General features: G+C 39.0%; 2 protein-coding genes across 7 annotated transcripts in view; one reads left to right on the top strand and one right to left on the bottom strand.

The window, feature by feature from the left end:
• The window catches only part of Tbc1d15-17 (TBC1 domain family member 15/17), a 113,851-nt gene extending 100,758 nt beyond the window's left edge, over nucleotides 1-13,093 (bottom strand). The window contains exon 1 of the mRNA XM_069050715.1: nucleotides 13,083-13,093. The gene's annotated coding sequence lies outside the window, so the exon portion shown is untranslated. The remainder of the gene's footprint in view (nucleotides 1-13,082) is intronic.
• Nucleotides 1-17,410, top strand: part of dac (dachshund) — a 191,647-nt gene that overhangs the window by 70,652 nt on the left and 103,585 nt on the right. For all 6 annotated transcript variants that reach the window (XM_069050712.1, XM_069050710.1, XM_069050708.1 and 3 more), the window contains one exon: nucleotides 15,716-15,792. In XM_069050712.1, the coding sequence (XP_068906813.1) occupies nucleotides 15,716-15,792 (77 nt within the window). The remainder of the gene's footprint in view (nucleotides 1-15,715; nucleotides 15,793-17,410) is intronic.

Raw genomic sequence — 17,410 nt, 5'->3', positions numbered from 1 at the left:
CAGCGTGATATTTGTCAAACGTCAAACGATTAACTGAGCTTTCGGAGCTTGCAGATCCGGGCTTACCGACGGAGCATCCAATGATTTGTGAGTGTCGGAATCGTTGCGCCACCACCACTGACATCCCTGAATAATCGCGTGTCGCGACAAATGCCACTTTACGGGTCGTGCACTTGCATTTTTACCGATGCGGATATGCGGCACGAGGGTGGAGGACAGATGTATAATGAACTGGAGCGATCAGCGATACACTTGGCTGGGAAGGGGGTTGGAGTGTTTGCGATTGATTCGTGGGAATTGATAAAGATTAAGATTATAAGATATGTGACTAGAGAGTGAAGTGTGTTTCATTTTTTAGACTCCACAACTCGTGGAGCAACATATTTGCTATTCGAATAATTTTTTTCCAAATTTATGCTAATTGTGCGGCTTGCAGATTGTTGTTGTTTAGGTGAAAGTTGTTTTGATTGGGAGTTAGACCGTTACCTGTTGGGTTGGTTAATTTTTGAAAATATTTGCGTTTGCGATAAAGCCGGCGCCTCCATGAATACCGATGGGGGAAGAAAGATGCCACCTCTGTCTTTGAAAATTAACTGGGAAAACATTTATAAATGGCTAAATGCAAATCCGGGGTGCGCATTTCGCGCCGAATATATCCGACTAGCATTACACAAAGCTGTCCACACAATTAACAGAGCGGAATTAACAAAACACTGGCCGATTTAAATTTGAATTAAGGCTCCAAAATTAATTAATCCCCGTCACAACACGGACTAGGGCAATTAGTCCGACACGGCGAAGCCAGAACTTCTTCCAACCGGCATCTGCAACACTGTTTATGAATATTAATAATGCCTTATAAAATATCACTGATAACTCAGCGATATTAACAAAGTGACAGTTTATTAAAGCTCCGGACGTTGCTTATTAGTCCTAAGAGAGGGTCCTTCCAGTTTGTGGGGATTCCAGGAGACGATTGATTCGACTCGTCGTCGTCGGGACAGACTTATTGCTCGGTAAATATTAATAATTTTCTACCTGACCCCAGAGATGATATCTCAGAGATAACGGAACGGGTTATTGATTACAACACGGACGGCGATGTCAATAAATCAAATCTTGAATAAATTGGGTCCATTGTAGATTTGTAATTTAATATTGACACATGGCTCATCCGGACTTTTTTCCGCACCTTTAATTAAGAGATGTACGAGATAAGGCGCGAGCTTCACCGCCGCTAATGGGGCATTCCGTGCCAATACAAAGAGATGCAACAACAAAACATTTCAGAATTTCTTTAGTTTTTGCCGACACATATTTCTATTTAATAGGAATCTGCAAAGGAATAATCATTTATTTTTTCCTAATTATCATAATTCATAAACTATAAGCTAATTACATTTCCGTTAAAAATTAATCACCACTGACATATTTCTTGATTTAGTCATACAAGATTAATACATTTCAAGATCTTCCGAGCTTACACGAAGATAGGCTGATAATAGTATTGTGTGAAAAGTGTAATTTTCCGGTCGGAGAAAATATAAAAATTAATGCACACTGGAACTTACTTTCCGTTTTAGAAGTAAATTAATTTTAATTTATTACACCGTTTAAATTCTTACTCACGTAACAAATGTTTTGATTTTGTGCATGAACTATACTACTCGTATGAGGAAAACACTTTTAATGCCATACATATTTATATTTATCTTGTAATCGCTGTTGTTATAATTATCTTTTAATATGATTATTTTTCCTCTCTACGTACTTACGGGCAATTTGATAAAAATCTCTGCAAAGTAAAGTACAAGCAAGCTTGAGAAAGCTTTAATTTTATGTCAAGCTCCACTACGTCAACACATTTAATAAAACTGCAATATATTTACTGGCAACATTTTTTTAAAGGAACGGTTACTATACATCACATTTATAAAAGCTAAACGGGTTAGTTACTTAATAAAATTATTATAATTCATGTTTATTAACAATGGAAAGATAAAAAAAAATAGTTTTTTTTTGCTTAAAAAAATAGGACAAGCTGGCGGCTATTGCATTACATATTCCAAAATTAGTTTCAGTAAATATTTTTGATTATTTAAAAAGTAAACATAATTTGGAAATTGTAAATTAAAATCTCAATAAAAAATTGGTTGCTTTGTCAAAAAATGTCTACTTGTTTATATCTTTTACAACTAACGCCCAGTTACGACCTCGCCTTCATCTCGGTCTTCAGTCTCTGCGCTTAGCACAAAAAGACTCACTTCTACTCTTAATGATATCATCTACTATTTTTGTCAAAATATAAACAGGGAAATACTTCAAAATATTTCAATTGTAACAGAATCGGATTGTTTTTTCCTTGATTATTAAGTACGACTTACATAAAAAAAAACTTCAAAAAACGAAGTTCATTTTTTATTACATTAGAAGCTTTCTCGGTCATATGTTTAGTCTTTAGGAGGAAATCAACGTGTTGTTAAAGAATTGAAAGTATGTATTTCCGATATATCGTTTTGGTGAAAAACAAAACAACCAAACAAGTTTGTTTGCGTACTGCACTTTTAATTTGGAAAAAACAGTTAAGAATAGCACTGGGTATTCAACTGTTTTTCCATTCTCTTCAATTGAAATGTTTTGAAAGAAATCTATCGAAGTGACATTAAACTGCAGAACCTTTTTCCTTCGATACGAAATGTCAAAGAACGCCCTCCCTCTTCGAGCGATGCCGGTGCTGCGCTCTGCGGGATCGGCGCGTAACACCCGTGAGCCTTAATCCAAAGGGCCTAACAATCGAAGAATGTAATATTAAGATTAATTATTCCCAGTCTTATCAGCTGCGAATACGGTCCGTCCTATTCAAACAAACACGAGTCATCGCGTAGCGCCCTGCGTGTTTGCTTTCTCCCCTCTCGCGCCGGTCCGGACCTGGAGTCGCCCTTACAAGGGGGCGAATAAGGTCCAACATGAATCTTACGTGTTATCATTAATTATAATACAGATCTGCAGACGTCATGCGAAATTAAGGATTTTTCCACCGCGATACAGGAAGTCAGTTTTGAATGTTAGTACACAATTCATTAAGTTACAAGTCCATAAATCACAGAACACGTTACATTTCCACTGACCCGACTTAAAGAAAAATTCTTCTTTCTTCTTCCGCGTTCCGTTCCGTATTTGGGCGACTGCGTGTCGGAAGTCCATAAAATTACGATCCGTGTCGTTATTAATACCACCGAACCTGCTGTTTTCGCTAATAGAAAAGCTCCTCGTATAAATCTGTCGCAAACTTCTGATTCTCCATTGTCTCCATTGTGGCAACGTGATTGGATTATATATTTTACACCTGTCCTGGCGGTTCAAAGAGTCGTTTCCTGCAGGAACGAGACCGCCTCTAACTTATTAAATCCTTATTATTTATTGCATTATTTGCGCTCGCCCACTAACTTTCTAACTCACCTTCCTGGACGTTTTCCAATGAGAACCGTCGCCCTAATTAGCGAAAAACATCCCTTCTTTTCAAGGAGACCCAGTCGTTTGTTACTGTCTACTGGCGTTTAAAAGTCCACTAATTCAGCAACTCGACTGCTCCAACCGAAACAACAAAACTAATTTTAACGTCGCCTTCACCAACGAATGCATTTTTCCATTAATTCTACCAAAAATTTTATTGTCGCTTTACTTTAAACTTTACCACACTAGTGTCACTTTACTACACTTGTGCGGAAACGTACGTCATTACGTTATTAAAACGAATTTGTTTCAAAAAATGAAAAACTGACAGTTTTGTTCGTCGAGCTAGCCAGATCTTTGGCTCGCGTATCAGTCGAGAGTTGGCTAAGACACTCGCACGTTAGGTTTGTGGCCTTATCTCGCATCTTTAATTTCCGTTAGCGTTTTTAATTTGCTTGGGAGATTTTTGTTTGATTGACGACGCGAAATTTGTTTCCTGTCTGGATCGCTTCGGCCTGCCGAAGAGTCGGAAGGTCGTCGAAATGGATAGGTTTCGGTAGCCGGAGGAGCATGGAAGATTCGGCGGTTTGCGCCGCAGCCGCCACAATTAATTAAGAATTCCCGTGCCCGATATATTTATGGCTGGATGCAAATCCGCCAATTAGTTAATTATTGTTATTGTCAATTCGCGTGCACCATTTTGCGTACCGCACGGTCGTAAACATGTAAGTAAGACAACGGTGGCAAACCGCGGGTGTCTGTCTGGCTGCGTGTTCCTCCGGTTCGCAAATCACATGCAGACCACGTCTGTAAAAAACCCCTCGCCATCCTCGACGTCCTAATTGTCGGAGCGCTCCCGAAAGTCCTCGCCCGAGAAGTCATAAGCCGTCGATGACAAATGATCCCGCAAGAGTTCGCCCGGGAAGTGGCGAGCGAAGCGTCCCAAGGGGGCGCTTGATTTGAATAAAAAATAACATTCGCGAAAGTTAATAATGGAAACGTGAACGGAAATCTGATTTCACGCCCGAGCTTTTATTTTAAAGGTGTGCGATTAGTTTTTGACAACGAAGATTTTAAATTGGGTTTTAGTACTTCGGAATACATTTTCAGAAATGTAATTTGTCGACGCGCGGGGATTTACATTCCTCTTTATTTTCCGTGTCATTTCGTCGAATTTTAATGCTCCAACTTTGAGAAATTTATTCATTGAAAATCAACGACTTGACGACGGCGAGACGGATTCGGTGAGAGATGTTTGTTTGTGGTACCTGAGAGATGTGTGGGGACTGGTCCGACGGAAAAATGAATGACAAGGACAGGATAGATTAATTAGGGGACAAATGAGACGAAAACACAACGACTAGGCCATGAAATGAGCCTCTTTCATCATGCGGCTTTGACAGACAACACGTGATCCAATATGTCACTACTAATTACCTCGACCATCTTCAATTTTCATCTGCAAATTAAGATCAAGAAAACCAACGTCATCCTTGTTGATTTATAATTATTTAAGACAAAAGCAAAAAGAAAACCGGTAAATAAGCCGAAAAATAGAACTTTGTCAATTCCGCCGATGGCTATTAAAATGTAAATTGCCTTGACAGTTTCCTCCTTATACGGCAGATTTTCAAGCTTAATATCACAGAATTAAATTATCGATAGCCTATACTGATCCAATTATTTGTTTATTATTGTCGGTTCTTACTCCAAGAGAAAACATTTTACCATTTGTAGAATTAGAAACTAAATAAAATCTTTGACCAAAAACCTTTCAAAGGAGTGAGCTGCATTGACAGGTGCAACCGGCCAGCAAGAAGTCAAGACTTAAATCCCATCGAGCAAGCCCGAGATCGGTTTTTTTGGGCGTAAGACGTCAGATTAGCCACTCAGGACAGTCAAAGCGTGTCGTCCTTTTTGTGTCCGTTAGGTGCGGCCCTTTGTGGAAGGATCTGCGCCTGATAAGTACGATTCGTTTGTGTGTCGGTGATGTGTGTACAAACTTCGTGGCATATTATTAAGGGGTGGTATGGCGATTTTCTCACGTAGTGTCCACTAATTACAGACGTAATGTCGTGTAGGTTGTTACTTTTGACATCGGCAAACAGGGATAGGTGAATAAACAAACAGAACGAAGGGGTGTGTGAGCGGACAAACAGCATTAAATCGTCATAACCTCGCCTGAAACAACACGTTGTTATTATGAGCAACAGCCGCTGGTTCTAAAATTATTTAATCGTCGTAAATATTCACCGCTGGCATAAAATTAATTTACCGTGTTTCGATTTAATTAAATGCAAATATTAATGCCCGTATTTGATCGGGACAAGGTATGTTAGAGGGTGGAACGGCGAGCGTATCTTGTGGTCGCCGCGAAGATAGATATTGGAAATTTTTATCCTGGGGTTTATTTATGTTACAAATGAGGAGGAGGTGATGACACCGGCTTGGCGACATCAGGCCAGCCGGCTCGATGGGGGACTGTCAGAGATGTCACCACTATGATTAATCACCTCATTTTAATAATAACTTGACTGTAATGCAGTAGCTACAATATCACCTTTATTACGAAAGATACCGCCTGATGTTTGCTGAAAGACACGTGGATCAGGGAACAGTTTGTCTTATAATTAACTACGATTCTGACGGGTGCTAACCACCACCAAAAGAAAAACTCCATTCTGTGCGGCAATTCCACGAGAAGTGTACGGGCGGAGTCACGATTCGCACTGTACTCGCACGGACCGGACACCACGTGACGTCCTCTTCTCATTTTTACTCGCTGAAATGTTTTCTTGTTGTAGCAGCTTAAATCGCCACGAAAATCAATAATAGCATTAACGATGAGGTGTGGTCCTGTGACTGCTGGTAATTATCCCTATCTGACGTTTCCATCAAATATGAAGTTGGGAATCAAATCCACTTTGAGCGTGAACGTTTATGGATCCATTCTCATTTCCTCAAAAACGGAAATTTACGCGCACTTAATGCGTCTTTGTACACATAAAAATTTCGAAAGTTTTTTTTTCGGTTTATGAATTTTAAACGAGGCCACAACAGCAAAACGTTCGAATTGATCTACGAGCCGCGTTTTATAGGTGCCCGGGCGCAATTTATTTTTGTAGTTCAGATCGTTTTATTAGGGAGGGTGGAAACGCAGACAGGCTGATGATTTTTAAAATGTCTTTCTGCAGCCAAAAAATATGTTCAATAAGTGAATTAAAATGCCTCTTCTTGTAGCTCGCAGCTGGGACCCGCCGCCTGACAAATGACTAAGTTAGTTTCGTTTTCGCGACGTTGAGAGGATCTGTCAAAGCTTGGGGGGAGGTTTTTTATAAGGTTGGCAACATCCGCGCTAAAATATCTCTAAATACGCCGTGTTTTCCGGCCCTACCTTAATCAATCATCTCTGACTCGGTGAGTTTTGTTATTTTCGGTAATTATCGCGTCTTCTCGTTAGGGCGTTATCCAATATGTAAACTGAGACATTATCAAAGTCCAGATCATAATGTACCTAGTGCCATCACCCGCCATTGCATTAAACAATATTAAGATATCTTGATCAAGTTTAGAGTGGAGAATTCACTTAGCAGCTTCATACACGAACTAAGAGCAGTCGAGATCTTATCTTCTCTCGCTAATCTAATATTATAATTGTATTCTGCGAAATGCTACATTCAGTTAACAGATTCCATGTTAACTGTTGCCACGCTAGCTCGCAAATCTCAACCCTAAACTCCGACGACACAAAAGCTACGACGGGACGGACGGAGTTTCAGAAAGCTCCTCCGGGATACATCGAAATCTCATTTCCGGATGTACCTACACTCGGAGTTGCTGAGGTAATTAGCAAAAGAAGCTCCCCGAGTATTGTTCTTAGGACTTTAAAAGTTATGTTCTCGGGGTGGATATAATTAAAACGTAATACCAAATCGGGCTCTTACGCCGACAACCCAAAAATTCACCTACAAGATGCATCTTGATCCTGAGTGAAAATTAAATTCTTCGACTAGGTACAAAATTTCAGACAAGATCTTTGCAAGACAGCGAAACGTTAAGCAAGAGCAAAACAAGTTTTTTTTTTGTTTCATTTGTTTTTTATTGTACCCTGTAAGCAGGAGATAGTTGGTGTCCGTGGTGCGGGGCCCCAGCTTTTGGGGCTTCTGGCTTTGGGGTTGCGCCAATATGGGGCGGTATATCATCGCAGAAAAAGACAGGCATAGTTTCAAATTTCATTTAAGATTTAATTTGCGTGGAGATATGTGAATCCCTCTGTAAGATTACGTCGGGGCGATACGTCGCCTCTTTATAGGGGTGGTTTTTGCGTAACTAGTCCGCAATTAAAGCTCTGCTTTTGTTAAGCTCGCCTGCAAACAATGCGTGTTTCAGATAGGCCTTCTGTGATCCTTCTAGAATGGACAGTGGGGTGGTACATTTGATTTATAAGTACCTGGATCTTTCATTAATTAAAATTTCAGTTTGTTTTTGCGCTTTGGAAGAGTGTCCCTCGCCGTCCTCAAGAAAGATTATTTCGCGTATAACACAATAAAGAGTCGGTCGTGGGTCGTTTGAAATTTTAATCGCCGACGAAATATTGACTTTGTTGGTATAAATGAAAAGGGCGAAATGTGGAGCACCTCGAGAGCGTCGAAGGTATGAATGTGTTTGTTAACTGAAATTATTATTTACATAGACGAGCTTGTTATATATGTCAGTTATTTGCAGTGCTGACCCACGTTTCTCCTCATACATTTGTAATGTTAAGTAAACATTAACTTCCATTTAGTTACGTTTCCACTAGCTCAAACACTACCACCCTTTTCAGCCCGAATATTTACCCTTCCGTATTTATCGTACGCACTTGTAATTGTTTATAAACAACAGTAACAGGTTTACTAAACAATTTATCACTTATTTCCAAAAACAAACACCGAAAAAATTGGCTTCAATCCAGACAAATCGACCGTGTCTAAGACGAAACCCGTCGAGTACGAGAGATACGTCCTGATTCGATTCAATCACTCGATCGGTAACCGGAGAACGGCAAATTGGCCCTTTTGGGAATCGGAACGGGGCGGACCATCTTCAACCGTAAATTTCAAATTGAATTTTTCATTTTCCAGCGACTTTATTAAATGAATTTAGCCGGCTACCTGTAAATTATCAATCTCAGCCTCCCTCCTAACATGTCTAAAGCAGAAATGAAAATAATTAAATAATAATGAAACAAGTATAAGAGAAGGGTAATGATTATATCAAAGAAGGGTTAAACTACTGCAAGGAACAATTAGCCGCGAATACACTCGTCGCGTTTCCAACTTGCGACAATCCTCGTCCAGGACGAGAGCTTCTCTGGTCGACTCGGAAGGCTTTCAGCGGATTTTGATTAGTCATAGACACAATTTAAACGAAGTAATAGAGATAGAAATCTAAATGTAAAACGGTAGCGGCTGGCCATAGTTGCTACGATTGAAATTTGATTGTAATAAATTGATACAACTTCGAATTCATTATGACTAGGCGTTAAAGTATTTCCGAAGGTAATTCGGACGGGATTCGAATAAACGGCCTTTTGTACGCGGGCGACTCTTTAGAAGCGGTCACGACAGCCACAACACAAACACACCGAAGATTATTAACCGACAAGTGTACGACGGGGGGCCGCAAGGCTCCACGCCGGGACCAAACTGTATCATTTGGAGAGGTGCAACTTACATCTCGGTTTTTCCGCACGCCGACTCGCCTTTCGTTAGAATCGTCGGGAAATTTAATTTTTCCAGGTTTGCACAGGTCTGTAATTAGCGATTGTGTAGGCAACGGATTAAGCGATGTTGTATTAAATTTGTGTTTTTATGTTGCTTTAATAAACACTTTTACGTCAACTAAACCGGAGCTTTGAGATACCAGCGGCTTATTTAACGGCGCGGATCAGATTAAGTCAGTTCTTGAGAAAAAAATATATTACTTAATTATTTTATGTTAATCTGTGGAGCGAAATGTCGGATTTTTTTTTAATTTTTCGAAAGAGAGGTGAACGAATCGGGATCAAACAAGTAGTGTGTGTGTCTCGTGACGTATAAAATTTTCAATTTCATACGAAATGTGATTGATCGAGTATGGAACCTAGTCGGTGAGACACCCCTGTTTTCGGTAGATATACAAAGTTCCTTATAATATGTGATGACGTATCCCTCTTTTGATAAATGTTCTTGTAGTTTGTAATCGACTTTGATTCGATTCGCAGCGAACACTTCCAGGAAGCATCGACGATTGATGTTCGATCCATTAGTGTGCCAGAACGGTATTTTTTGGTGGATTTTTCTGGAAGATGGTCCGGAATATGCGGGCAAACACAGTCGTACCGTGATGATTAAATTTTAATTACGTCTCGAGGCAATTAGCAGTCAATCAGCGAAGTAGTCGCAGATCGGAGCCGTTATTAAATAATAATTAGTTCTACCTACTGTAGTAATATTATCCTGGAGGGTTCCGATTTAATATTAATGTTCGAGTTAGGCGTGCCATCTTCTACAATTAGGCGGTTTGGTCTCTAATTGAAATCGCGTCGAAATATTGTGAATGGTCGACGGGGCGGGGGCGGCGACCGGAAAAATGGAATTAATGCGTGTGCGTCTTCCCGGTAGCGATTTCCCTCCCATTTAGTGCGCAGTAAAGTATGCATAAAATAATAATATAATAGGAAGCCGCCGCTTAATTTTTTAATGGCCAAATGCTTTTAGAGACGTCCTAACGTAGCTTGAATATTTAAAAGTAATGCGAAGACTAAGCAGCGTTGAGAGCATTGAGGACATTAACGGGAGCAATCGAGATCCTGCGGGATATAAAGACAATGTATAGCTGCAATTCGGCGAGGGGGCCGGGCACAGGTGCGAAGCATCCGGAATTTAATTTGCTCCCGAAAACGCAGTGCGAAAAGGAAAGTCGACTGACTAAACAAGAAAAATATCGCGGAATTATTGCTATAATGTAAAATGGCGATGTGATACGGAATTTAAGACGAGATACTGGGGGATATTTTATTACATATTTAGACAAGACTGCAGCTGCGAACTTGCCGTTCAAATTGAAAAACATTGCGTGAGCATAACGAAGAATATATGAAAAGTCATAAACACGACTCGTTCCGCTGTCAGTGGGCGAAACCCGAGAAGGCCGAGGGTTGAACTTCGTTATTGGGCCTCGTATGCATTGTTTTATTTGACGAGGCAATAATGTTTAAGGCCCGCTTTATTGCCTGATAATTTATTGCTCCGTTTAGATCTCGTCCTGACGAGACTTGGCTAATTGTCCGAGATTTCGACGACGGGTTCCAATTAGAAGAATGCCGCGTGTCTCTGAAGGCGTCTTATTTGCGAGCCTCGAATTACGGGCTTGAATTACATTCAATACGCATTCCCAAAGGAACACGACGAATTTGTTACTGTCGATGTGTAATTATGAGTAATTAGAGGAATCATATTTTAGAAACAAAAGGCGCAGGGTCGTTAGTGTCAGACAATTCCCGCTGCTCAAAACATGATACTTAATGTATTCATCTTGCCGAGACCTTTTTTAACTCACGAAGAAAAACGAGACTAACGACACGGACCCATCCACAATTGCCAACGGCGGAAGAGTCGACAAAATTATTTTTCCGTCCGGAAATACAATCTTCCGGCAAAAATTTACCCCCGCGAACATTTCGATTCCATCAATTAATAGCTGTTTGTCTTTTTCGGCCTGTACCAGATTGAGATGTAAATTTGTGAGGAGAAATGACTTGCGTCTACGTCTGTCAGTGATGGACGATCGTTTTATCAAATTTACATATTTCAACAAAAATCGTCCACTTCAATGTAAACGAAAGATCCAGTCAGCACCTTTTCGAGTGGATCTCGTTTGCTTTTAGGCCGCGGAACTTTGAGCCATATGGGGTGTGTAATAGAGTCACAATATCAGGGGCACTATTTGATATATGAGTCGAATCGCATGCAATTATTCGTCGGCGATTTGCATGCATCTTGAACTTTACATAAAACATGTTGGATCTCGCTCGTTTAGTATGTTAAATCCGACGTTTTACAAACGGTGCATTCGGAAGTGACTTTGAAGATATGCTCCAGAAAGTAACTTGCCTTGAGAAGGTTTTTCGTTTTAAAAATGTTTAGTTCACCTAACAATAAAAACTAAGTTTCAACTTAGAAGAACGACTTAATTGGATTTTCATGACTTCGGGTTTGAGCTTTTTTGATATTCAAAAAAAAATTCAAGTTCAAAAGAATTCTATTTTTACTTTCTTCCTTCAGTTTTCTAAATACTTCTCTTTCATTAGTACTTAGTTCATTGACTTTTAACTTCTTAGATTACTAATTTCATATTAAATTAGTCGACCTTTACACGCTCGTACTAATCAGTCATCTCCACTGGCTTTCTGCAAACATTATTGCTTTTTTTTTCTCATTTACTTTTTAGGTTGGCACATAGAAATTTATATTTCTCTGTTTTCTGGATCTAAATCGTCTGTAATGTGTTTCTGTTTCTTCCATTAAATTATTAAAATAAGTAAATTTTCTTTATTATTTGTTCTCTCTGTTCCGAGCGTTCTCTTTCCCATTTCATTTTTTAAACAATGTTCTAACATCTTTTTATATTTTGATTTTGCTTTTTCTTCTCAAAACTTATCTCACTCTGTAGATACAGCACACTTTCATGTTTCATTCATGTCCATATTCATAATTTTTTCTTATCCATAAAGAATTCAACAGGAAACAAAGAAATTAACAATCACCAAGTAAGCATTTTTTTTTTTATGAATACAGTACAACCTCGATAATCCGAACCAATTCAGCACGAGCGTGTTCGGATTTGGCTTTTGTTCGGATTAAAGAAAACTATCCAAAAAGACTACAAACAAACTGAAAAATAATATTTATTCCAAAAAATAACATCAGAGCCTACTCGTTAAGAAAAAAATCTTTAATTGACGTTTGTTTGAAGATATTTGATTTATTAATGTGTAGTTTCATCGCTTTTTCTCGCATTTGCCTTAGCAATAATATTTGATTCAATGGAATGCCATTTTCCGTTGCCCATTGGATACAAATATTGAAACCAGCTAATGCTGTGCTGTGAAGAGTTGATCCTTCTTCAGTATCTGGTTCATCTTCTTCTGGTTCATTTTGTTCCACGACCTCAGCAACAATTTCATCGTCTGTAAATGTGATGTCTTGTTTTTCATCTTCATTGTCGATTGCCCATATTCTAACTTCATTTCTAGTTAGATTTCCTCCTTTAGACAAGTTATTTAGGAGTCCAGTCATAATAGCTAATTCGTTTTCTTTTGTGTTCTCATCCGGACGATTCCCTCTCAGTAGTGTGGATAATGGAAGCAGATCTTCTTCATCATAGGAATTATCTTGATTATCGTTAATGAAAGATGCGTCTTGAAAGCGATTGGGCCAAAGATTCTTCCAAGATTTTGTAATTAAGTTTACACTAACAGATTGCCATGCTTCCTCCAGTGAATAAACAACGTCTTTTAGGTTTAATTTTTTCAAAGTCTCAGAGATGTCATTTTCTGCACTTACAACTTGCAGCAGCAGAGTCTTGCGATAATGTAGCTTAATGGCTTGGATGACGTTCTGATCCATGGGCTGCAATATCGGTGTACAATTTGGTGGTAAAAACATGGTGGTAATTTGACCATCGTCACTAAGTAACTCGTCTTCACTGGGATGCCCAGGAGCGTTGTCCAGAACAAGAAGTGCTTTCTTCGGCAATTTTAATTCTGACATTTTTCTTCTCACGGCTGGTACAAATTCTTCGAAGAACCATTCCTTGAATATATCTTGAGTGACCCAAGCTCTAGGCTGTCCTTTGTAAATCACTGGTAAGGAACCAGTCTTAGTAAAAGCTCTCGGTTTTCTGGCTTTCCCAATTACGAGCAGTTTCAGTTTGTGGGTGCCCGTTGAGTTGGCACAGGGCATAAATGTTATCCTTTCTTTACTAATCTTACGCCCCGGAGCAGAATCTTCATTTTTGTGTACTAGAGTCTTATTTGGAAGAACCCTCCAAAATAATCCACTTTCGTCTGCATTGTACACTTGATCTGGTGTCAACCCGAGTTCTCCAATTTTCTGCAGAAATTTATTCTTGAATGGTTCAATGGCGGTTATGTCCGAAGAAAGTTTTTCCCCACTTACAGTCAGCTGTCGAATACCGAATCTATTTTTAAATTTGTCAAGCCAACCCAAACTAGCTTGAAAATCATTTTTTCCTGTAATTTTTTGATAAAAATATCTTGCCTTTTCTCTCAAAATTTCTCCAGATATCGGGGTATTTCGGCATCTTTCTTGAAGAAACCACGTGTAAACTGCAGAATCTACTGCTGGGTAAAATGCTTGCTTTATGGTTTTTCTTTTACTTGTTTCGGCTTCGCTAGATGCAATAAATTGTTTTATTTTCTCTTTTTTCTTTTTAATATCCGAAATTGTAGCTTTTCCTACTCCATATTCTTTTGAAAGTGCTGTGACCGTTTGTCCGTCTTCGAGTTTTTGTAAAATGTTATACTTTTGTAACAGAGTAAGGGTACGATGTTTTCTTTTTTCTGCCATAATTTTGTGTAATAAAGCAACGATACTCTCACAAAGACGCACTTCTTGTAACTGAAAATGCATTCATTGTTTTGTTCTCCCCACTTTCTTCTAACAGCTAGTCAAAACAAACATGTTATGACGGTGTTCGGATTAGCGAATTTGAACAACTGGTTTTGTTCGGATTATAGAAACAAAATATTTGTTCGGATTACTGGAGTTTCGGATTACCGGGGGTTCGGATTATCGAGGTTGTACTGTATTAATATTAATTGGAAAATACGTCTAGAGTTAGTGAGGTTAGAAATAAAAAGAATTTTGTATCGGGTGGGTTGAAGAGTCGATTGTGAACGCACCACGGATTACAGATCACGGATCAGCTGTTTAAATATAACCTCACTTTTTACGTTGTTTGTGTTTTTACTCTGCAGACTGACGAGTGGAGTGTTCACAATCGACTGTTCAACGCCAACTTTTATCACTTTAATGTTACTTCATTTTTTCATGACAAATTGTTATACGGATTTTGTTAAGAATCAACTTTTTTTTCCATGTTATTTCTTTTTTCTTGCTTATCAAAGGGAAATGCCATTTTTCTCAACCAAGAGAAGTCTGAGAATGCTAAATCAGAGCTGTAAGAGGATGGTTTACAATCAATGAAAGCAAATTCCTGAATAGTCAACTAAACTTTTATTAATACTTACAATCATATTGAAGTTGTACTTCCTCTTCTTCTTATCCAGACCCGACCCTGGGCCAGGACGTCTTTCCTCCCGGACGTCGAGACTACCCTAAACGATCAGACACGTGAGAGCGTGTGGGCCGTATTGTTACATAATTAAGTCGGGTCAAATGAATCTTGGGAGATAAGAATCTACTTAATAGAACGTTGAGCGTCCTAACACGCTTCCAAATCCAATTATCTTGTGCAACTCGCCACTGTCCTTGTGAATTAGGTGCCATTTCTAGGCTAATTCGCCCGACTCGGAATTAAACTGTCCCTCTTAGTGCCTCGTTGGACTCGTCGTAGACCTGCCAGGTTCTAATTGTACAAGAAACCGGGTCCGCATTTTCCTCAACCAGGAGATAATCAATACAGGAGCGAACTAGTTCATTTCCTATTCATATTTGTGGCAAGGCGATATGCAAAGTGCTCTTCTAACATATCGCCCCCGGCAAGCTGGCCGAAGTCATCGCAAAGCTCGATGATCCAAGCACTTACTCCCACAATACAGATATCGGCTCGGATATGTAGCTTTGTCCGATTTTTCTCTTCCCGAAGACGAGGGGACCGTCAGTTATCAAATTTCCCATTCAGATGTAGCGCCGGGGTCTAATGAAGGCGGCGTGGGGACCCCCGCGGTGTCTATCGTTAAATTGGGGTTGCACGGCCCCGAATCCGCGACTTATTGCCATTGTCCTAATTAAAACAGATGTATTTTTCTAATTGCATGTTTTACGAGCCGGCTGTTAATACGAGAACTGTTAAAATTTCCATTTTGGTAAAGATCAAATCGACAGATTGCATGCTCCGGACGAAATGTAATGCATTTATAATGAAGGTAAAATTGCAGTATCGTTCTCTTTATGAACATAATTGGGCGCTTTTGTTTATTCGGGATAATTTACAGATACGTTTTGTTAATTTACATTGTCGTTTATTGTTTCAGGTTAAGGGAGGAAAGGTGCGATCCCGACAGACCACTACCACTCGACCAAAAAGCGAGAGATCTCAGTCCAAGAAACGGTAAGTTTGGCAACTAGTTTCGGGAGAAAATGCCATCTAGAAAAATTTCCATCCTTTTGCTTACACTGACCAATGTATGAAGGAAAAAGTAATAAAAACAAAGGGATGTTTCTATGATAAATTTTATTTTCCTTTTCACAAAAATGGATGTTTACAAAGGACTAGTTAAATTTTGCAAAGAACAAATCGGATTATCTACAAATTTTCATTTAACCTAAAAAACAAAAGTGTAATACATATTGTTTGTTTGTTTGATTGCAAGAAACTCTCGACCATTTCCCCCCCTCGCTACATTTACACAACGACACAAAAAAAATCCTTAAGAGACAGGTTTCCCCCACTTGTTAATATTTCTGGTTATCACAAAAAACATTTTCATTCCGTAATTGATTTCCCCCACTCGCTAATAATTTTCGAAAGGAAAAAAAACCCCACTCTCTACTTTTACGCGATGAGACAAAAAAAAATCCTTCAAAGACAGGTTCTCCCACCTGCTAATATTTCTGACTAGCACAAAAAAATATTTTTATTGAAAAACTGATTTCCCCCACTCGCTAATATATCTCGAAAGACAAAAAAACCGCTATTTTTACTTGACACAAACAAATTTTTCTTTAGAGACAAGTTTCCCCCACTCGCTAAAATTTCTCGTTAGTACAAAAAAAAACTTATATTTCCCCCACTTGCTTATACATATTTCTTGGTGAGACAAAAAAACATTTTCATTCAAAGACTGATTCCCCCCACCCACTAATATTTCTCGATAGCACAAAAAAAGCCTTAGATTTCCCCCACTCGCTGCTTTTACTCGATGATACAAAAAAAAATATTTTAAAAACGGGTTTCCCCCACTTGCTTATTGGTGAGACAAAAAACATTTTCATGCAAAGACTGATTCCCCCACCCGCTAATATATCTCTAAAGCACAAAAAAAAGCTTGTCGTATGTCGTACCATTTCCCCCACTAGCTAATCTTTCTCGTTAGCACAAAAAAAAACCTCTGATTTCCCCCACTTGCTGCTTTTACTCGATGAGACAAAAAAAAAATCCCTTTAAAAACGGGTTACGCGGTTTCGCCCACTTCTTATATTTCTCGGTGAGACAAAAAACATTTTCATTCAAAGACTGATTCCCCCACCAGCTAATATTTCTCGTTAGCACAAAAAAAACCTTTTTTATACCACCATTAATTTCCCCCACTCGTTAATATTTCTCGATTGCATAAAAAACCCTTATATTCCCCCACTCGCTGCTTTTACTCGATGAAACAAAAAAAAGTCCCTTTAAAAACGGGTTTCCCCCACTTACTTATATTTCTCGGTGAGACCAAAAAACACTTTCATTCAAAGACTGATTCCCCCACCCGCTAATATTTCTCGATAACACAAAAAAAAGCCTTAGATTTCCCCCACTCGCTGCTTTTACTCGATGAAACAAAAAAAATTTCCTTTTAAAAAAGGGTTTCCCCACTTGCTTATTGGTGAGACAAAAAACATTTTCATGCAAAGACTGATTCCCCCACCAGCTAATATTTCTCGTTAGGACAAAAAAAAACCTTTTTTATACCACCGTTAATTTCCCCCACTCGCTAATATTTCTCGATTGCATAAAAAAACCT

This window comes from Tenebrio molitor, chromosome 6 (genome assembly GCF_963966145.1).
Source record: "Tenebrio molitor chromosome 6, icTenMoli1.1, whole genome shotgun sequence".
Lineage (NCBI taxonomy): Eukaryota > Metazoa > Arthropoda > Insecta > Coleoptera > Tenebrionidae > Tenebrio > Tenebrio molitor.
The sequence above is the reverse complement of the archived record's forward strand: the minus strand, read 5'-3'. Positions and strand labels throughout refer to the sequence as shown.